The 23,063-nt window shown below is 41.7% G+C and overlaps 1 protein-coding gene across 4 annotated transcripts in view; it reads left to right on the forward strand.

The window, feature by feature from the left end:
* The window catches only part of ERC1 (ELKS/RAB6-interacting/CAST family member 1), an 871,748-nt gene that overhangs the window by 207,328 nt on the left and 641,357 nt on the right, over positions 1–23,063 (forward strand). For all 4 annotated transcript variants that reach the window (XM_053718843.1, XM_053718844.1, XM_053718845.1 and 1 more), the window contains exons 4-5: positions 14,853–14,927; positions 20,293–20,448. In XM_053718843.1, coding sequence (XP_053574818.1) covers positions 14,853–14,927; positions 20,293–20,448 — 231 coding nt within the window. The remainder of the gene's footprint in view (positions 1–14,852; positions 14,928–20,292; positions 20,449–23,063) is intronic.

Genomic DNA, 23,063 nt, shown 5'->3' on the forward strand with positions numbered 1-23,063 from the left:
TCAAAGCAGGAGCAGCATCAACTTCCTCTGCACCAAAACAGGAAGGAGCTGTTGCTCGCTACAGACAAGGCTGGAAACCTAACCAGTCCTGGAACAGGGGCAAACAGGCCAGAAAACCTGCTGCTGCCCCTAAGACAGCATGAATTGAGGGCCCCCGATCCGGGACCGGATCTAGTGGGGGGCAGACTTTCCCTCTTCGCCCAGGCTTGGGCAAGAGATGTTCAGGATCCCTGGGCGTTAGAGATCATATCTCAGGGATACCTTCTGGACTTCAAATCCTCTCCCCCAAGAGGGAGATTTCATCTGTCAAGGTTGTCAACAAACCTAACAAAGAAGGAAGCGTTTCTACGCTGCGTACAAGATCTTTTATTAATGGGAGTGATCCATCCAGTTCCGCGGTTGGAACAAGGACAAGGGTTTTACTCAAATCTGTTTGTAGTTCCCAAAAAAGAGGGAACCTTCAGGCCAATCTTGGATTTAAAGATCCTAAACAAATTCCTAAGAGTTCCATCGTTCAAGATGGAAACTATTCGAACAATTTTGCCCATGATCCAAGAGGGTCAGTACTTGACCACAGTGGATTTAAAGGATGCTTACCTTCACATACCGATTCTCAGAAGTCATTACCGGTATCTAAGGTTTGCCTTTTTAGACAGGCATTACCAGTTTGTAGCTCTTCCATTCGGACTGGCTACGGCTCCAAGAATCTTCACAAAGGTTCTGGGCACTCTTCTGGCGGTACTAAGACCGCAAGGAATTTCAGTAGCTCCGTACTTAGACGACATACTGATACAAGCTTCAAGCTTTCAAACTGCCAAATCTCATACAGAGATAGTACTGGCATTTCTAAGGTCGCATGGATGGAAAGTGAACGAAGAGAAAAGTTCTCTCTTTCCACTCACAAGAGTTCCCTTCCTGGGGACTCTGATAGATTCTGTAGAAATGAAGATTTACCTGACAGAGGACAGGTTAACAAAACTTCAAAGTGCATGCCGTGTCCTTCATTCCATTCAAGAGACCAGAAATTCTCTTCTATGGTGGCTTTATCGGCCACATCTGTCCAGGGGAATGCCATTCAGCAGGCCAGACTGGTCAATTGTAACAACAGACGCCAGCCTACTAGGTTGGGGCGCTGTCTGGAATTCTCTGAAGGCTCAGGGACTATGGAATCAGGAGGAGAGTCTTCTTCCAATAAACATTCTGGAATTGAGAGCAGTCCTCAATGCTCTTCTGGCTTGGCCCCAGTTAGCAACTCGGGGGTTCATCAGGTTCCAGTCGGACAACATCACGACTGTAGCTTATATCAACCATCAGGGAGGGACAAGAAGCTCCCTAGCAATGATGGAAGTATCGAAGATAATTCGCTGGGCAGAGTCTCACTCTTGCCACCTGTCTGCAATCCACATCCCGGGAGTGGAGAACTGGGAGGCGGATTTCTTAAGTCGTCAGACTTTTCATCCGGGGGAGTGGGAACTTCATCCAGAGGTCTTTGCCCAAATACTTCGACGTTGGGGCAAACCAGAGATAGATCTCATGGCGTCTCGACAGAACGCCAAGCTTCCGCGCTACGGGTCCAGATCCAGGGATCCGGGAGCGGTCCTGATAGATGCCTTGACAGCACCATGGACCTTCAGGATGGCTCATGTGTTTCCACCTTTCCCGATGCTTCCTCGGTTGATTGCCAGAATCAAACAGGAGAAAGCATCAGTGATTCTAATAGCGCCTGCATGGCCACGCAGGACTTGGTATACAGATCTGGTGGACATGTCATTCTGTCCACCTTGGTCGTTACCTCTGAAACAGGACCTTCTGATTCAGGGTCCTTTCAAACATCAAAATCTAACTTCTCTGAAGCTGACTGCTTGGAAATTGAACGCTTGATCTTATCAAAGCGTGGTTTTTCTGAGTCAGTTATTGATACCTTAATACAGGCTAGGAAGCCTGTTACCAGAAAGATTTACCATAAAATATGGCGTAAATACCTATATTGGTGCGAATCCAAAAGTTACTCTTGGAGTAAGGTTAGGATTCCTAGGATATTGTCTTTTCTACAAGAAGGTTTAGAAAAGGGGTTATCCGCTAGTTCCTTAAAGGGACAGATCTCAGCTCTGTCCATTCTGTTACACAAGCGTCTGTCAGAAGTTCCAGACGTTCAGGCTTTTTGTCAGGCTTTGGCCAGGATTAAACCTGTGTTTAAAGCTGTGGCTCCACCATGGAGTTTAAACCTTGTTCTTAACGTTTTACAGGGTGTTCCGTTTGAACCCCTTCATTCCATTGATATAAAGTTGTTATCTTGGAAAGTTCTATTTTTAATGGCTATTTCCTCGGCTCGAAGAGTCTCTGAGTTATCAGCCTTACATTGTGATTCTCCTTATTTGATTTTTCACTCGGATAAGGTAGTTCTGCGTACTAAGCCTGGGTTCTTACCTAAGGTAGTCACTAACAGGAATATCAATCAGGAGATTGTTGTTCCATCCTTGTGCCCAAATCCTTCTTCGAGGAAGGAACGTCTTTTGCACAATCTGGATGTAGTTCGTGCCCTTAAATTTTATTTACAGGCAACTAAAGATTTTCGACAAACGTCTTCCCTGTTTGTCGTTTACTCTGGTCAGAGGAGAGGTCAAAAAGCTTCTGCTACCTCTCTCTCTTTTTGGCTTCGTAGCATAATTCGTTTAGCTTTTGAGACTGCTGGACAGCAGCCTCCTGAAAGAATTACAGCTCATTCCACTAGAGCTGTGGCTTCCACTTGGGCCTTTAAGAATGAGGCCTCTGTTGAACAGATTTGCAAGGCTGCAACTTGGTCTTCGCTTCATACTTTTTCCAAATTTTACAAATTTGACACTTTTGCTTCCTCGGAGGCTATTTTTGGGAGAAAGGTTCTTCAGGCAGTGGTTCCTTCTGTATAAAGAGCCTGCCTATCCCTCCCGTCATCCGTGTACTTTTGCTTTGGTATTGGTATCCCACAAGTAATGATGACCCGTGGACTGATCACACTTAACAGAAGAAAACATAATTTATGCTTACCTGATAAATTCCTTTCTTCTGTAGTGTGATCAGTCCACGGCCCGCCCTGTTTTTTAAGGCAGGTAAATATTTTTTAAATTATACTCCAGTCACCACTACACCCTTGGCTTCTCCTTTCTCGTTGGTCCTTGGTCGAATGACTGGAGGTGACGTAGAGGGGAGGAGCTATATAGCAACTCTGCTGGGTGAATCCTCTTGCACTTCCTGTAGGGGAGCAGTTAATATCCCACAAGTAATGATGACCCGTGGACTGATCACACTACAGAAGAAAGGAATTTATCAGGTAAGCATAAATTATGTTTTTGTAGGGCGTTGCCCCAAAGCAATTTTTCTCAAATATGAATACAAATACAACCCCATTCTACAATAAAATTACCCCCCCCCCCCCCCCAAAAAAAAAAAGCCTATCTAAAAAAAAGCACAATTGGGCAGAAAGAAGCTACTACCAGGTGGTAACCGGACCATAGAACAAGCTATTGATGCTGCTGTTCGTTCCTGGCAGACTGCTTCTCATTCTGTTTTGCATACTATAAAAATTGCCCTGAAAAGGGCATTTGGTAGGGTATTACCCTAAAGTGAGCATAGCTCTTTTTCTTACAAAAAACCCCACCCCCCACAAAAGTACAGCTTAACCCCAAAGATCGTACTCACTGAACTTGAATCTGGCTTCTACGTGCTCTCCAACGGCAGTGCTCCTCTTCATGGAGGCGGCGAAGGCCTATCTTCTGCCTTCATCTCGGCAGCGGTGCTCCATCTTCATCCTTTTTAAGATGCTGGGGAAGTAGTCATACATATTCCACCCAATGCATATTCTTATCTTTGGATCTTCTGTCACTGAAACTTTCACCCGCCGCACAATGAAGTTTGAATTAGAGGTACCCTACCTTGCATTGCTTTTGGCTGTTTTTCATTTCCAAATTCAAATAAGCCAATAGAATGAAAGCTTTTGCTATTGGCTGATTTGGAATTGAAAATAAGCCAATAGGAATGCAAAGGGGTACATCACATTTAAACTTCTGTGTGTGGCGGGTGAACACATGAAGAGGACGTCGGCTACAGAAGAAACCCGAAGATGAGAATTCTTGCTCATTAGGAGCTGGTGCTTCAGAATGTATGCTTATAAAAAGATTGTGCTTATTTCTCCAACATAGGTGTGTCCGGTCCACGGCGTCATCCTTACTTGTGGGATATTCTCTTCCCCAACAGGAAATGGCAAAGAGCCCAGCAAAGCTGGTCACATGATCCCTCCTAGGCTCCGCCTACCCCAGTCATTCTCTTTGCCGTTGTACAGGCAACATCTCCACGGAGATGGCTTAGAGTTTTTTAGTGTTTAACTGTAGTTTTTATTATTCAATCAAGAGTTTGTTATTTTGAAATAGTGCTGGTATGTACTATTTACTCAGAAACAGAAAAGAGATGAAGATTTCTGTTTGTATGAGGAAAATGATTTTAGCAACCGTCACTAAAATCCATGGCTGTTCCACACAGGACTGTTGAGAGCAATTAACTTCAGTTGGGGGAACAGTGAGCAGTCTCTTGCTGCTTGAGGTATGACACATTCTAACAAGACGATGTAATGCTGGAAGCTGTCATTTTCCCTCTGGGATCCGGTAAGCCATGTTTATTACGATTGTAAATAAGGGCTTCAAAAAGGGCTTATTAAGACTGTAGACTTTTTTTGGGCTAAATCGATTGATTATTAACACATATTTAGCCTTGAGGAATCATTTTATCTGGGTATTTTGATATAATAATATCGGCAGGCACTGTTTTAGACACCTTATTCTTTAGGGGCTTTCCCAAAGCATAGGCAGAGTCTCATTTTCGCGCCGGTGTTGCGCACTTGTTTTTGAGAGGCATGGCATGCAGTCGCATGTGAGAGGAGCTCTGATACTTAGAAAAGACTTTCTGAAGGCGTCATTTGGTATCGTATTCCCCTTGGGGCTTGGTTGGGTCTCAGCAAAGCAGATACCAGGGACTGTAAAGGGGTTAATGTTCTAAACGGCTCCGGTTCCGTTATTTTAAGGGTTAAAGCTTCCAAATTTGGTGTGCAATACTTTTAAGGCTTTAAGACACTGTGGTGAAAATTTAGTAAATTTTGAACAATTCCTTCATGTTTTTTCGCATTTGCAGTAATAAAGTGTGTTCAGTTTAAAATTTAAAGTGACAGTAACGGTTTTATTTTAAAACGTTTTTTGTACTTGTTATCAAGTTTATGCCTGTTTAACATGTCTGAACTACCAGATAGACTGTGTTCTGAATGTGGGGAAGCCAGAATTCCTATTCATTTAAATAAATGTGATTTATGTGACAATGACAATGATGCCCAAGATGATTCCTCAAGTGAGGGGAGTAAGCATGGTACTGCATCATTCCCTCCTTCGTCTACACGAGTCTTGCCCACTCAGGAGGCCCCTAGTACATCTAGCGCGCCAATACTCCTTACTATGCAACAATTAACGGCTGTAATGGATAATTCTGTCAAAAACATTTTAGCCAAAATGAACACTTATCAGCGTAAGCGCGACTGCTCTGTTTTAGATACTGAAGAGCATGACGACGCTGGTATTAATATTTCTGAGGGGCCCCTAACTCAGTCTGATGGGGCCAGGGAGGTTTTGTCTGAGGGAGAAATTACTGATTCAGGGAACATTTCTCAACAAGCTGAACCTGATGTGATTGCTTTTAAATTTAAGTTGGAACATCTCCGCATTCTGCTTAAGGAGGTATTATCCACTCTGGATGATTGTGACAAGTTGGTCATCCCAGAGAAACTATGTAAAATGGACAAGTTCCTAGAGGTGCCGGGGCTCCCAGAAGCTTTTCCTATACCCAAGCGGGTGGCGGACATTGTTAATAAAGAATGGGAAAGGCCCGGTATTCCTTTCGTCCCTCCCCCCATATTTAAAAAATTGTTTCCTATGGTCGACCCCAGAAAGGACTTATGGCAGACAGTCCCCAAGGTCGAGGGAGCGGTTTCCACTTTAAACAAACGCACCACTATACCCATAGAGGATAGTTGTGCTTTCAAAGATCCTATGGATAAAAAATTAGAAGGTTTGCTTAAAAAGATGTTTGTTCAGCAGGGTTACCTTCTACAACCAATTTCATGCATTGTCCCTGTCGCTACAGCCGCATGTTTCTGGTTCGATGAGCTGATGAAGGCGGTCGACAGTGATTCTCCTCCTTATGAGGAGATTAGGGACAGAATCAATGCTCTCAAATTGGCTAATTCTTTCACCCTAGACGCCACTTTGCAATTGGCTAGGTTAGCGGCTAAGAATTCTGGGTTTGCTATTGTGGCACGCAGAGCGCTTTGGTTGAAATCTTGGTCGGCTGATGCGTCTTCCAAGAACAAGCTACTTAACATTCCTTTCAAGGGGAAAACGCTGTTTGGCCCTGACTTGAAAGAGATTATCTCGGATATCACTGGGGGTAAGGGCCACGCCCTTCCTCAGGATCGGCCTTTCAAGGCAAAAAATAAACCTAATTTTCGTCCCTTTCGTAGAAATGGACCAGCCCAAAGTGCTACGTCCTCTAAGCAAGAGGGTAATACTTCTCAAGTCAAGCCAGCTTGGAGACCAATGCAAGGCTGGAACAAGGGAAAGCAGGCCAAGAAACCTGCCACTGCTACCAAGACAGCATGAAATGTTGGCCCCCGATCCGGGACCGGATCTGGTGGGGGGCAGACTCTCTCTCTTCGCTCAGGCTTGGGCAAGAGATGTTCTGGATCCTTGGGCGCTAGAAATAGTCTCCCAAGGTTATCTTCTGGAATTCAAGGGACTTCCCCCAAGGGGGAGGTTCCACAGGTCTCAGTTGTCTTCAGACCACATAAAAAGACAGGCATTCTTACATTGTGTAGAAGACCTGTTAAAAATGGGAGTGATTCATCCCGTTCCATTAAGAGAACAAGGGATGGGGTTCTACTCCAATCTGTTTATAGTTCCCAAAAAAGAGGGAACGTTCAGACCAATCTTAGATCTCAAGATCTTAAACAAGTTTCTCAAGGTTCCATCGTTCAAGATGGAAACCATTCGAACTATTCTTCCTTCCATCCAGGAAGGTCAATTCATGACCACGGTGGATTTAAAGGATGCGTATCTACATATTCCTATCCACAAGGAACATTATCGGTTCCTGAGGTTCGCATTCCTGGACAAACATTACCAGTTCGTGGCGCTTCCTTTCGGATTAGCCACTGCTCCAAGGATTTTCACAAAGGTACTAGGGTCCCTTCTAGCTGTGCTAAGACCAAGGGGCATTGCTGTAGTACCTTACTTGGACGACATTTTGATTCAAGCGTCGTCCCTTCCTCAAGCAAAGGCTCACACGGACATTGTCCTGGCCTTTCTCAGATCTCACGGATGGAAAGTGAACGTGGAAAAGAGTTCTCTATCTCCGTCAACAAGGGTTCCCTTCTTGGGAACAATAATAGACTCCTTAGAAATGAGGATTTTTCTGACAGAGGCCAGAAAAACAAAACTTCTAGACTCTTGTCGGATACTCCATTCCGTTCCTCTTCCTTCCATAGCTCAGTGCATGGAAGTGATCGGGTTGATGGTAGCGGCAATGGACATAGTTCCTTTTGCACGCATTCATCTAAGACCATTACAACTGTGCATGCTCAGTCAGTGGAATGGGGACTATACAGACTTGTCTCCGAAGATACAAGTAAATCAGAGGACCAGAGACTCACTCCGTTGGTGGCTGTCCCTGGACAACCTGTCACGAGGGATGACATTCCGCAGACCAGAGTGGGTCATTGTCACGACCGACGCCAGTCTGATGGGCTGGGGCGCGGTCTGGGGATCCCTGAAAGCTCAGGGTCTTTGGTCTCGGGAAGAATCTCTTCTACCGATAAATATTCTGGAACTGAGAGCGATATTCAATGCTCTCAAGGCTTGGCCTCAGCTAGCGAGGGCCAAGTTCATACGGTTTCAATCAGACAACATGACAACTGTTGCGTACATCAACCATCAGGGGGGAACAAGGAGTTCCCTGGCGATGGAAGAAGTGACCAAAATCATTCTATGGGCGGAGTCTCACTCCTGCCACCTGTCTGCTATCCACATCCCAGGAGTGGAAAATTGGGAAGCGGATTTTCTGAGTCGTCAGACATTGCATCCGGGGGAGTGGGAACTCCATCCGGAAATCTTTGCCCAAGTCACTCAGCTGTGGGGCATTCCAGACATGGATCTGATGGCCTCTCGTCAGAACTTCAAAGTTCCTTGCTACGGGTCCAGATCCAGGGATCCCAAGGCGTCTCTAGTGGATGCACTAGTAGCACCTTGGACCTTCAAACTAGCTTATGTGTTCCCGCCGTTTCCTCTCATCCCCAGGCTGGTAGCCAGGATCAATCAGGAGAGGGCGTCGGTGATCTTGATAGCTCCTGCGTGGCCACGCAGGACTTGGTACGCAGATCTGGTAAATATGTCATCGGCTCCTCCTTGGAAGCTACCTTTGAGACGAGACCTTCTTGTTCAGGGTCCGTTCGAACATCCGAATCTGGTTTCACTCCAGCTGACTGCTTGGAGATTGAACGCTTGATCTTATCGAAGCGAGGATTCTCAGATTCTGTTATCGATACTCTTGTTCAGGCTAGAAAGCCTGTGACTAGAAAGATTTACCACAAAATTTGGAAAAAATATATCTGTTGGTGTGAATCTAAAGGATTCCCTTGGGACAAGGTTAAGATTCCTAGGATTCTATCCTTCCTTCAAGAAGGATTGGAAAAAGGATTATCTGCAAGTTCCCTGAAGGGACAGATTTCTGCCTTGTCTGTGTTACTTCACAAAAAGCTGGCCGCTGTGCCAGATGTTCAAGCCTTTGTTCAGGCTCTGGTTAGAATTAAGCCTGTTTACAAACCTTTGACTCCTCCTTGGAGTCTCAATTTAGTTCTTTCAGTTCTTCAGGGGGTTCCGTTTGAACCCTTGCATTCCGTTGATATTAAGTTATTATCTTGGAAAGTTTTGTTTTTAGTTGCAATTTCTTCTGCTAGAAGAGTTTCAGAATTATCTGCTCTGCAGTGTTCTCCTCCTTATCTGGTGTTCCATGCAGATAAGGTGGTTTTACGTACTAAACCTGGTTTTCTTCCAAAAGTTGTTTCTAACAAAAACATTAACCAGGAGATTATCGTACCTTCTCTGTGTCCGAAACCAGTTTCAAAGAAGGAACGTTTGTTGCACAATTTGGATGTTGTTCGCGCTCTAAAATTCTATTTAGATGCTACAAAGGATTTTAGACAAACATCTTCCTTGTTTGTTGTTTATTCCGGTAAAAGGAGAGGTCAAAAAGCAACTTCTACCTCTCTCTCTTTTTGGATTAAAAGCATCATCAGATTGGCTTACGAGACTGCCGGACGGCAGCCTCCCGAAAGAATCACAGCTCATTCCACTAGGGCTGTGGCTTCCACATGGGCCTTCAAGAACGAGGCTTCTGTTGATCAGATATGTAGGGCAGCGACTTGGTCTTCACTGCACACTTTTACCAAATTTTACAAGTTTGATACTTTTGCTTCTTCTGAGGCTATTTTTGGGAGATAGGTTTTGCAAGCCGTGGTGCCTTCCATTTAGGTGACCTGATTTGCTCCCTCCCTTCATCCGTGTCCTAAAGCTTTGGTATTGGTTCCCACAAGTAAGGATGACGCCGTGGACCGGACACACCTATGTTGGAGAAAACAGAATTTATTTTTACCTTATAAATTACTTTCTCCAACGGTGTGTCCGGCCCACGGCCCGCCCTGGTTTTTTTAATCAGGTCTGATAATTTATTTTCTTTAACTACAGTCACCACGGTACCATATGGTTTCTCCTATGCAAATATTCCTCCTTAACGTCGGTCGAATGACTGGGGTAGGCGGAGCCTAGGAGGGATCATGTGACCAGCTTTGCTGGGCTCTTTGCCATTTCCTGTTGGGGAAGAGAATATCCCACAAGTAAGGATGACGCCGTGGACCGGACACACCGTTGGAGAAAGTAATTTATCAGGTAAACATAAATTCTGTTTTTGGGAGTAAATTGTTTTTTGTTTTTTTAAATTGCATGCTCTGTCTGAATCATGAATGTTTAATTGTGACTATTGTATCCCTTGATTCAGAACAGGCAGTTTAAAACAACTTTCCAATTTACTTCCATTAACAAAATGTGCACAGTCTTTTTATATTTACACTTTTCTCCAACATTGGTGTGTCCGGTCCACGGCGTCATCCTTACTTGTGGGATAAGCTGGTCACATGATCCCTCCTAGGCTCCGCCCACCCCAGTCATTCTCTTTGCCGTTGCATTGGGAACAATAATAGATTCCTTAGAAATGAGGATTTTTCTGACAGAGGTCAGAAAATCAAAACTTCTAAGCTCTTGTCAAGTACTTCATTCTGTTCCTCGTCCTTCCATAGCGCAGTGCATGGAAGTAATAGGATTGATGGTTGCAACAATGGACATAGTTCCTTTTGCACGAATTCATCTAAGACCATTACAACTGTGCATGCTCAGACAGTGGAATGGGGATTATACAGACTTGTCTCCGACGATTCAAGTAGATCAAAAGACCAGAGATTCACTCCGTTGGTGGCTGACCCTGGACAATCTGTCACAGGGAATGAGCTTCCGCAGACCAGAGTGGGTCATTGTCACGACCGACGCCAGCCTAGTGGCCTGGGGCGCGGTCTGGGAATCCCTGAAAGCTCAGGGTCTATGGTCTCGGGAAGAGTCTCTTCTCCCGATAAACATTCTGGAACTGAGAGCGATATTCAATGCTCTCAGAGCTTGGCCTCAACTAGCAAAGGCCAAATTCATAAGGTTTCAGTCAGACAACATGACGACCGTTGCATATATCAATCATCAGGGGGGAACAAGGAGTTCCCTGGCGATGAAAGAAGTGACCAAGATAATTCAATGGGCGGAGGATCACTCCTGCCACTTGTCTGCGATCCACATCCCAGGAGTGGAAAATTGGGAAGCGGATTTTCTGAGTCGTGAGACATTCCATCCGGGGGAGTGGGAACTCCATCCGGAAATCTTTGCCCAAATAACTCAATTATGGGGCATTCCAGACATGGATCTGATGGCGTCTCGTCAGAACTTCAAGGTTCCTTGCTACGGGTCCAGATCCAGGGATCCCAAGGCGACCCTAGTAGATGCACTAGTAGCACCTTGGACCTTCAACCTAGCTTATGTATTCCCACCGTTTCCTCTCATCCCCAGGCTGGTAGCCAGGATCAATCAGGAGAGGGCCTCGGCGATCTTGATAGCTCCTGCGTGGCCACGCAGGACTTGGTATGCAGACCTGGTGAATATGTCATCGGCTCCACCATGGAAGCTACCTTTGAGACAGGACCTTCTTGTTCAGGGTCCATTCGAACATCCGAATCTGGTTTCCCTCCAACTGACGGCTTGGAGATTGAACGCTTGATTTTATCAAAGCGTGGGTTTTCAGATTCTGTAATAGATACTCTGATTCAGGCTAGAAAGCCTGTAACTAGAAAAATTTACCATAAAATATGGAAAAAATATATCTGTTGGTGTGAATCTAAAGGATTCCCATGGAACAAGATAAAAATTCCTAAGATTCTATCCTTTCTACAAGAAGGTTTGGAGAAAGGATTATCTGCAAGTTCTCTGAAGGGACAGATCTCTGCTTTATCTGTTTTACTTCACAAAAGACTGGCAGCTGTGCCAGATGTTCAAGCATTTGTTCAGGCTCTGGTTAGGATCAAGCCTGTTTACAGACCTTTGACTCCTCCCTGGAGTCTAAATCTAGTTCTTTCAGTTCTTCAAGGGGTTCCGTTTGAACCCTTACATTCCGTAGATATTAAGTTATTATCTTGGAAAGTTTTGTTTTTGGTTGCAATTTCTTCTGCTAGAAGAGTTTCAGAGTTATCTGCTCTGCCGTGTTCTCCGCCCTATCTGGTGTTCCATGCAGATAAGGTGGTTTTGCGTACTAAGCCTGGTTTTCTTCCGAAAGTTGTTTCCAACAAAAATATTAACCAGGAGATAGTTGTACCTTCTTTGTGTCCGAATCCAGTTTCAAAGAAGGAACGTTTGTTACACAATTTGGACGTAGTCCGTGCTCTAAAATTCTATTTAGAGGCTACTAAAAATTTCAGACAAACATCTTCCTTGTTTGTTGTTTATTCTGGTAAAAGGAGAGGTCAAAAAGCGACTTCTACCTCTCTTTCCTTTTGGCTTAATAGCATTATCCGATTGGCTTATGAGACTGCCGGACGGCAGCCTCCTGAAAGAATCACAGCTCACTCCACTAGGGCTGTGGCTTCCACATGGGCCTTCAAGAACGAGGCTTCTGTTGACCAGATATGTAAGGCAGCGACTTGGTCTTCACTGCACACTTTTGCCAAATTTTACAAATTTTATACTTTTGCTTCTTCGGAGGCTATTTTTGGGAGAGAGGTTTTGCAAGCCGTGGTGCCTTCCATTTAGGTGACCTGATTTGCTCCCTCCCTTCATCCGTGTCCTAAAGCTTTGGTATTGGTTCCCACAAGTAAGGATGACGCCGTGGACCGGACACACCTATGTTGGAGAAAACAGAATTTATGTTTACCTGATAAATTACTTTCTCCAACGGTGTGTCCGGTCCACGGCCCGCCCTGGTTTTTTTAATCAGGTCTGATAATTTATTTTCTTTAACTACAGTCACCACGGTACCATATGGTTTCTCCTATGCAAATATTCCTCCTTAACGTCGGTCGAATGACTGGGGTAGGCGGAGCCTAGGAGGGATCATGTGACCAGCTTTGCTGGGCTCTTTGCCATTTCCTGTTGGGGAAGAGAATATCCCACAAGTAAGGATGACGCCGTGGACCGGACACACCAATGTTGGAGAAAACAGAATTTATGCTTACCTGATAAATTACTTTCTCCAACGGTGTGTCCGGTCCACGGCCCGCCCTGGTTTTTTAATCAGGTCTGATGAATTATTTTCTCTAACTACAGTCACCACGGTATCATATGGTTTCTCCTATATATATTTCCTCCTGTCCGTCGGTCGAATGACTGGGGTGGGCGTAGCCTAGGAGGGATCATGTGACCAGCTTTGCTGGGACTCTTTGCCATTTCCTGTTGGGGAAGAGAATATCCCACAAGTAAGGATGACGCCGTGGACCCGACACACCGTTGGAGAAAGTAATTTATCAGGTAAGCATAAATTCTGTTTTTGTGTCACCAGCTCCTACTGGGCATGTGCAAGAATTCACAGTATATACGTATATGCATTTGTGATTGGCTGATAGCTGTCACATGATACAGGAGGAGTGGAAAAAGACATAACTTTCAAATTTGTCAGAAAAAAAAATCTACTCATCTGAAGTTCAGACCAAGTGCTTTTGCATTGTCTTTTTATCATGCATTTGTGGATTATGCAAATCTACTGTATTTACTGGTCCTTTAAAGGGACAGTAAAGTCAAAATTAAACTTTCATGATTCAGATAGAGCAGGGAATTTGAAACAACTTTCCAATTTACATCTGTTACCAAGAGAACAAAGCAAACTTTGATAACTTGTGTAAATTGTATACTTTACTGTCCCTTTAAGCGTATGTTCTCTTGGCCTTTAGCTCGAACTAATCCTCAATTTTATGTTTTTAGTATTTACATATTTTTGTATATTTATGCATTTTTGGGGTATTATCCTTTGTTGTATCTATACCCAGTTTTTTGTGGGGATAGCTGTCTGTGTCATTGGATGGGCAACAAGAGTGCTTCCCATGCACCCAGTGGTTTCTGATAGTGTTAAAAGCAAAACTTATGCCGCACACCAAATCTTTAAAACCGCAAACTTCTGAGAGTGTTGCCAGGGGCAATGGGGCACACCATCCCACTCTGAGCTCTGTACATTACCGTGTTTTGTATATATCTATATCTGTCTATATGCTATACACATACACCATTAAAGCTGACATATGTACTGCTTCCAGAGTTTAAACAAATTTGCAGAGCCGTGATCTATAATAAATAGGACTTTTATTAGTTTGATACTCACCTGTTAATTGCCACATACTAGGGATGCACATTCAGATCTTTCACGAGGATCCGAATGTGGAAGTAAGCAGTGGCTCGTCCCCATAGGATATTTTCATAGCCACATTGATTCCTGTAAATGATCCCCACACTAAGATCTTTGCAAATCCAGATTTTATATTGCGGATCTTTTACAATAATCAATCTGGCTACGAAAATATCCGAAGGGCATGAGCTACTGCTTGCCTCCACATTCGGATCCTCAAGAAAGATCCAAATGTGCATTGGTACCACATACCAGCGTTTCATTGTCTAGCCCTTAGTTATGAATCTATATGTGTCAGCCACAGCTAATTAGATCCGGCTAATTAATGACTAACAGAAGAATAACAGTGACACTGTGAGGGTGGCAGCATGTAAAGAAAAGAACCTTTTATGCATTACATAACACTCTCATCTGTCAATCTAAATGAATTCCGTTTGATTGGATAAAGTATAGAACATTCAGTTTCGTTACAGTGTTAGGATTCAAGTCTTAGGATGCTGTACATGATTTATTTTGCTAGTGTCACCTTCTCCGTCAGGAAGAGATTTTGTAGACTGCTCTGCTCGTTCTTCGCTGTTATTTTGAGAAACTTTCCCCAGGGGAGCTCTGAGATAAGTCTTCTACCCCAGGGAGGAAGGAGGAGGTGTTTTGCCTGGATACCAGTTGTTATCATTCTGAGAACCTCAAGTCACCTCATGTTAGGTCAGACAGTTGCTCTGATACCTATTCTTTCCTATGCCAGATAGGATATTTTGTAGTTGTTAATCTGCTAGAAAATCTTTCTCATCTCTTTTTTTTCCACCTTCACACAGGAGATGCATCGCCGCTTGGAAAATGTTCCCGATTCTGCCAAAACCAAGGCCCTGCAAACAGTTATAGAAATGAAGGTACATGTGTGTTTGTGTTTGTGTGCGTGGTGTGTTTGTGTGCGTGGTGTGTTTGTGTGCGTGGTGTGTTTGTGTGCGTGGTGTGTTTGTGTGCGTGGTGTGTTTGTGTGCGTGGTGTGTTTGTGTGCGTGGTGTGTGTGTGTGTGTGTTTGTGTGCGTGGTGGGTGTGTGTGTTTGTGTGCGTGGTGTGTGTGTGTGTTTGTGTGCGTGGTGTGTGTGTGTGTTTGTGTGCGTGGTGTGTGTGTGTGTTTGTGTGCGTGGTGTGTGTGTGTGTTTGTGTGTGTGTTATTGGTACAAACTGAGGCTCTAGAAAAAAAGAACCATCTTGTTGATAAAAATAACACATGGTAGAAAGGGGTGGTAAGGATTAGGCGTTTAGCAGACACGGTGAGCCTTTATGTCTCACTTAGATATCAAGTAAAGGTTTGGGTGCTAAGTATTGAGAAAGAGACTGCAAAAGGGAGAAAGTTATAGTAAATAAAGTAGTTTACAAGGCATAGATTGACAAATATATTTGCCTTGATGCAGTATGTGTACAGAATCTTTAATGGACTACAGTGCGGCAAGCTGCTGAGTCTGTTATCTAGGCTGACAGACTTTACAAAAACGTTAACCCATGTTTTTACTGCAGCGCATGCTCAGTTAGCCTCCTTGTTTATCCAAGACCAGGAGCGCTCCTCAAATAACAGGTATGGGGCAGGAAGTTTTGCTGCATATGTCAGCTATCCAAGTGGGGAATATGACTAAGGATATGGAAGGCAGAAGGAAACACAAGTAGGAATACAGAATTAAAAATTAAATATTAGTTTTTTATGTATTGTGAAAAAACATTTCTGTGGCATTTACATGCAATATTCACATTTTAGTCATTTGAAACGCTTTTGTGTAATTTTTAAAACCTTTTGATATGACAGAAGTCAAGCTATCTTGACTTATCACATTTATTGTTAAACCTTCCTAAGGTACAGTTTTAAATATCACATTAGTTATGTGCAATGGGCCCAGACTATTCCATTGTCTCTTTAGCAGCGCACACTTGGGAGTTTGTGCATGTTGTGTCTAACACTGGGCTTTATGAAGACTTTTTTTTATCATAGAAATGTAAAGATGCTCCCTCAGGTGTTAACCAAGAATATGTGTTCCTGTTGTGCACACGTTTGGTATAGGATACATTTTATAATAATTTTTTTTGACTGATTGTGATTGTTTCATTTAGTTGCTTTAAATGATAATGCTCATCTATAAAGGATATGTATTTTATTATAGGGCCAATGGTAGCTGGTAGTAGTTGTCTGTCTTTGTTTTCCAAATGTCCTGGGGATCACTTCTAGATTAGCTGCACCCCATCTAACTTAGGGCTCATTTTCCATTGAGATTGTAAAGTTTGGAAACTGGTGCTAAAAACCTTTATCTCCGTTAAAGTCTATGGAGATACTTTGTTACCACCAGTTTCCAAACTTTACCACCTCAGTGGAAACTAGGCTCGAAGTGCTCAAACTTATTGACGTTTAAAAATCTTTACAGGGAGTGCAGAATTATTAGGCAAATGAGTATTTTGACCACATCATCCTCTTTATGCATGTTGTCTTACTCCAAGCTGTATAGGCTCGAAAGCCTACTACCAATTAAGCATATTAGGTGATGTGCATCTCTGTAATGAGAAGGGGTGTGGTCTAATGACATCAACACCCTATATCAGGTGTGCATAATTATTAGGCAACTTCCTTTCCTTTGGCAAAATGGGTCAAAAGAAGGACTTGACAGGCTCAGAAAAGTCAAAAATAGTGAGATATCTTGCAGAGGGATGCAGCACTCTTAAAATTGCAAAGCTTCTGAAGCGTGATCATCGAACAATCAAGCGTTTCATTCAAAATAGTCAACAGGGTCGCAAGAAGCGTGTGGAAAAACCAAGGCGCAAAATAACTGCCCATGAACTGAGAAAAGTCAAGCGTGCAGCTGCCAAGATGCCACTTGCCACCAGTTTGGCCATATTTCAGAGCTGCAACATCACTGGAGTGCCCAAAAGCACAAGGTGTGCAATACTCAGAGACATGGCCAAGGTAAGAAAGGCTGAAAGACGACCACCACTGAACAAGACACACAAGCTGAAACGTCAAGACTGGGCCAAGAAATATCTCAAGACTGATTTTTCTAAGGTTTTATGGACTGATGAAATGAGAGTGAGTCTTGATGGGCCAGATGGATGGGCCTGTGGCTGGATTGGTAAAGGGCAGAGAGCTCCAGTCCGACTCAGACGCCAGCAAGGTGGAGGTGGAGTACTGGTTTGGGCTGGTATCATCAAAAGATGAGCTTGTGGGGCCTTTTCGGGTTGAGGATGGAGTCAAGCTCAACTCCCAGTCCTACTGCCAGTTTCTGGAAGACACCTTCTTCAAGCAGTGGTACAGGGAGAAGTCTGCATCCTTCAAGAAAAACATGATTTTCATGCAGGACAATGCTCCATCACACGTGTCCAAGTACTCCACAGCGTGGCTGGCAAGAAAGGGTATAAAAGAAGAAAATCTAATGACATGGCCTCCTTGTTCACCTGATCTGAACCCCATTGAGAACCTGTGGTCCATCATCAAATGTGAGATTTACAAGGAGGGAAAACAGTACACCTCTCTGAACAGTGTCTGGGAGGCTGTGGTTGCTGCTGCACGCAATGTTGATGGTGAACAGATCAAAACACTGACAGAATTCATGGATGGCAGGCTTTTGAGTGTCCTTGCAAAGAAAGGTGGCTATATTGGTCACTGATTTGTTTTTGTTTTTGTTTTTGAATGTCAGAAATGTATATTTATGAATGTTGAGATGTTATATTGGTTTCACTGGTAAAAATAAATAATTTAAATGGGTATATATTTGTTTTTTGTTAAGTTGCCTAATAATTATGCACAGTAATAGTCACCTGCACACACAGATATCCCCCTAAAATAGCTAAAACTAAAAACAAACTAAAAACTACTTCCAAAAATATTCAGCTTTGATATTAATGAGTTTTTTGGGTTCATTGAGAACATGGTTGTTGTTCAATAATAAAATTAATCCTCAAAAATACAACTTGCCTAATAATTCTGCACTCCCTGTACATTTGAGCACAAAAGATTCAGTCACATTCAGCCATCTTTGTTTTGCAAGCCATTAAGACCTTTTCAGTTTAGAGTGTTTAAGGAATCCCCAACTCTTAAGGTGGCATTAAACACTTTGAGGCATAAAATATTTAAACTCTTGTCTGCTAAGACATATTCACCCCCTTACATATAGATTTAAACATTTTCTGTGCGCTACCCACACAAAAGAAACAAACTGTCATCATGTGCAGCCAAGGGATTAATTATAAGTAACTAAAAAAAAAAAGTCCAAGGTCCAGCTAAATAATAAAATCCACTGTGTTTGTTAAAGCTTCATAAAGCCAGGCTAAAAACAGTAAGGACACAACAGAACTGACACATTTAGTCATAATCATAGATCTCAGTAGTATCACAAACTACAACTCTTTAAAAATACACTTCTTATCAGTGATTGGACAGCAAATTAAAACCAACATTTAAAGAGACTGTCAACACCAGTTTTTTTTGTTGTTTAAAAAGAAAGATAATCCCTTTATTAATCATTACCCAGTTTTGCATAACCAACAATGTTATAGAAATACACTTTTTACTTCTGTGATTACCTTGTATCTAAGCCTCTGCAAACTGCCCCTTATTTCAGTTCTTTTGGCAGTCTTGCATTTTAGCCAATCAGTACTCACTCCAGGGCAACTTCACGTGCATGAGCTCAATGTTATCTATATGACATAATAATATAATGCCCTCTAGTGGTCAATATGCATTCAGATTAGAGGCAGTCTTCAAGGTCTAAGAAATTAGCAAATGAACCTCCTAGAATTAGCTTTCAACCAAGAATACCAAGAGAACAAAGCAAAATTGGTGATAAAAGTAAATTGGAAAGTTGTTTAAAATTACATGCCCTATTTAAATCATGAAAGGTTTTTTGGACTTGACTGTCCCTTTAACCATTCATTTCTCTAATTGTGTTTATTGACGTAAATACCATACCAAAAGCTTACATGTAATAATTATAAATATAATTCCATTCACAATTACAGTTTTGATTACAACTACATTATTACATAAATGCATACATTTTTTTACTTATTCCAATTTATACCAATCTTTGGAGACTAGAGCTCATGTTTATAGTTATGATTTCTCAAAGCTGCATAAACTACATAAACATAAAATAATATGACTTATTCCAGATTATATCTATGTATTTGGAACAAAAACACCAAATAGATAATAATCGACCCAGGTTATTCCCAATAGTTTAACACATCAAGTTCAGTATTGAAACCTTTTTGGAACCTTTTTCTCAAGCTTAAAAACCCAATAGAATTTTTTGTCTGCCTACATTTTTTGGTGTTTACCTGCCCTCACAGAAATTTAAATTTTCACTATAGATAACAACTGAAGGTATCCACTTTCTGATTGTGAACCCTGATATAATACCTAGACAATTCAGATGGATATTTTCTCCTAATGTACCCTCAATGTTCTCAATTAGAGATCTAACGTCTCTCATAGTGAGACCTACATTTTCTTAATTATATCTAGTAAACAACTTTGCAATATACTATTATTATTTATTAGCTTCCCTTTTCCTGTAGTTTAATTCTGAAAAGTATCTGAATTTCCACTTTTAACATTATTTTAGTGACCTATTTATAATCATCCCTAATTGGTCACAGCAGAAAAGAAAACCTAGGATATAGCTTTGTGACGTCCATTGTTTTACATTTATTTCTTTATATTTACCCATTGTTTTACATTTATTTTTTATATTTTAACAAATAATATAGTCTTAAAAATGCATCTTCATATTATTGGCAGGCTAATCTTTGCTTTGAATACATCATTCTATTTAGTATTTATTTAGTCTTTAATTTCCCTTAAAACAGGGCTCAACAAACCCAGGAGCCAGGAAGCCACTTGCTCCTAGAATTTTACCCCTGGCTCCTATATTTTTAGGTTATTCTCCATATATCTATATAAAAATACCACTGTTTGGCTCCTAAAAGTATGTGTGGCTGCTAAATATTGTTATTACTGGCTCCTAAATTTTAAAGAGATGTGTTGACCCCTGCCTTAAAAGATGGGGCATACCATGCCACTTGTTTTGGCTGAGAGATGCCTGGGCTGTGCAGTGATTTTTAGTTATCACCGGTGTAAGAAGTTCTAGTCTAATGGTAGAATATCTTATATTTCTCTAGTTTTTGATTTGCTTATGGCTCTTTCTAATAGAGTGGTTAATCTATCCTACTATTTGGTTAATCTCATAATAAGCCTCTACCCGTTCTTCCCAGGACTCGAAGATCACCTCCATGGAACGAGGCTTACGTGACATGGAAGACGAGATCCAGATGCTGAAATCGAATGGGGCATTGAGTACAGAGGAGCGAGAGGAAGAGATGAAGCAGATGGAAGTTTACCGCAGCCACTCCAAGTTTATGAAAAACAAGGTGAGTTCATTGTTTTTACATACTTCCAAAAACAATTAGTGAATTAGTGCGGTGAAAACAATGAATTTAAACATGTAGAAATCTGATATTGTTTCGGAATGATTACTCCCTAGATTAATTAAAAAAATATATATATTTTCCTTTATAAACATAAAATATAAAAAGATCACTAAGGAGTTCTTGACAGTATATAAGTGGTATAAGTTGCTACATCACACTGAGGTCTTGCCCTACCTACTCTCACATTATTTATGCCCACACATGGTAGTTCTATCTGCTGGATATTTGCCTTCTTCCCTCTTTCTAATTAACAAAAGCCTTGTCTTGTATCATAATAAAGCATTTGACCTTGTGGTCCAATCAAAATTAAACATTTTTTGTGGAACCGTAATAAATTGTAAAATTGATGTATTTTAGTAGTTTTATTGTTTATAATAACATTTTAATTCCTCAACTTCAAAAACAACAAACTGATAATATAGCTTATTTGTTACTATGGAGTAGGCTCTCTGAAACATCCTCCATCTTGCACTCTTATTTTGCACTTTATATTAATTTGTCAGATAGTTGGGTGGCTTCAGACTGCATCTAGATGTTTGAAATATAATGCTGTCCTGACAGTAGACTACGATTCATGCTGCTCAATTGCCTTGATATGGCTGTGGCTGAGAAAATGACTATCAAATCGGCTAATCAAATGCTTTTATTCTTGCCTTACCTTCCACTCCACGGCCAATCTGGACGCCTACTAAACTTTTCCATCTTTCCACAAACTGATAAGAAATTTGAGCCCTCATGGATCAGACTTGTACAATTATTGATTTTGTGGTTCTTTAGTCGTTCCAGTTCACTACATGAGAAACTGTCTCAATAACAATGAGTGTTCTGCTCTTCGTACATAGAACTCTACGACCTAGAAGTTCCCTTCTTAGAACATCAGTGGTTTTACCTGATAAAAACATTTTTAGGCCTTAATACCATCTTAGTGTAATTTGAAGGAACAATATTCTAAAAGAAATTAGCATCTTTTAAATTATTTCATGTATGATAAAACTTAAAGGGACATGAAACCCCAAAAATGTCTTTCATTATTCAGAAAGAGAATGCAATTTTAAAAGTTTCCAATTACTTGTATTATTACATTTGCTTTGTTCTCATGTTATTCTTTGTTGTTGTTGAAGAAATACCTAGGTAGGTAGCGTGCACATACTTGAAGCAGGAAATAGTGCTGCCCTCTAGTGCTCTTGCTGATGTATAATATTGTTGCAAAACTGCTGTCATAGTGCTGCAGACACGTACACACTCTGGGGATTACATACCTGCTTTTCAACAAAAGATAAGAAAACTAAGAGCATTTGATAATAGAAGTAAATTGGAAAGTTGTTTAAAATTGCATGCTCTATCTGAAAGAAATGTTTTAGGTTTTATGTCCCTTTAAAAGGACATTAAACGCTATGAAACTGTTACATTAGTAGCTCATTTATAACTGTTCCTAACTGGACTAAGCAGAGGATAAAGGATAAGAAAACGGGCTTTAAATCTAGGTTACAACATGTGGTCATCCATTATTTTAAGTAGACTGTAGCTTATTCCTTCAATATTTAAACAACAAATATAAATAAAAAAATAATTTGTATATTATTCTAAGGTTATTCAATGCTTTTAATACATTGTTATATCTAGCATTTATTTAGCTTTTAATCTCCTTTTAAGATCAAAATCTAATTCCCCATAAAGGGCCAGATTACAAGCTATTTAATGCTCTCGCTTTAGTGTTAACTGTGCTAGAAGTAAGCTTTTTGCGCGCGTAAAAATACAAACTCACAATATTGTGTGCGCGATAACATATTTCCCCCATAGAAGTCAATGGAGCCAAAAAAGTGGGGGAGGGGGGAACACCCTACTCGCACGCAAACCTGATTGCACATTTCATATTCCAATGTTCATCACATAGAAGAATATGTACTTTCTTTCTAATGGTAGTGGGAGTTGACGAAACCCATTCTGACATATGGGAATTACATCACCTGGCCACCAGGAGGAGGCAAAGACACCCCAACCAGAGCATTTGATTATCCCTCCTACTTTTCTCTTCCCTCCCAGTAGTCCTTTGCCTTGTCTAGGAGTGGTGCTCTGCAAAAATTCTCTTAAACACAAACACTCAATGGATAGTTCCTACAAGAGAGGGTAGGGGAGTACTCTGCAGTCGTCCTAATGCACCATAGTTTGAATGTTGGGCTAAGCAGACCTGGGGTTGCAGTGAAGTTCCCTAGCTTTCCTCCTGTTGGCCATGAGGTACTCCTATATGTGTCCTTATTCCCACCAGTTACATTTTGAGAGCACCTGAATGCTGTGACAATACCTGCAGCAAGTAAGTAATTGTTTATTATTCCCTACATACAGGCTAGGAGCTTTTGGTATGTGCAGGGGAAGCCCTATCTTTATTAAGCGCTTTGGGGATAATTTATCTCTTTCTAATAGTATGGCTAGTGCTTTTCCTAGTTAAGAGTGGGGTGTAGCGTCAATGTCTGTGATAGCTCTATGCTCAAGCCAGTTATTAAGTGTGAGGGAGTTTTGGAAATAGCAAACACATTGTGCTTCCATCGCAAGCGAAG

This window comes from Bombina bombina, chromosome 6 (genome assembly GCF_027579735.1).
Source record: "Bombina bombina isolate aBomBom1 chromosome 6, aBomBom1.pri, whole genome shotgun sequence".
Taxonomy (NCBI): domain Eukaryota; kingdom Metazoa; phylum Chordata; class Amphibia; order Anura; family Bombinatoridae; genus Bombina; species Bombina bombina.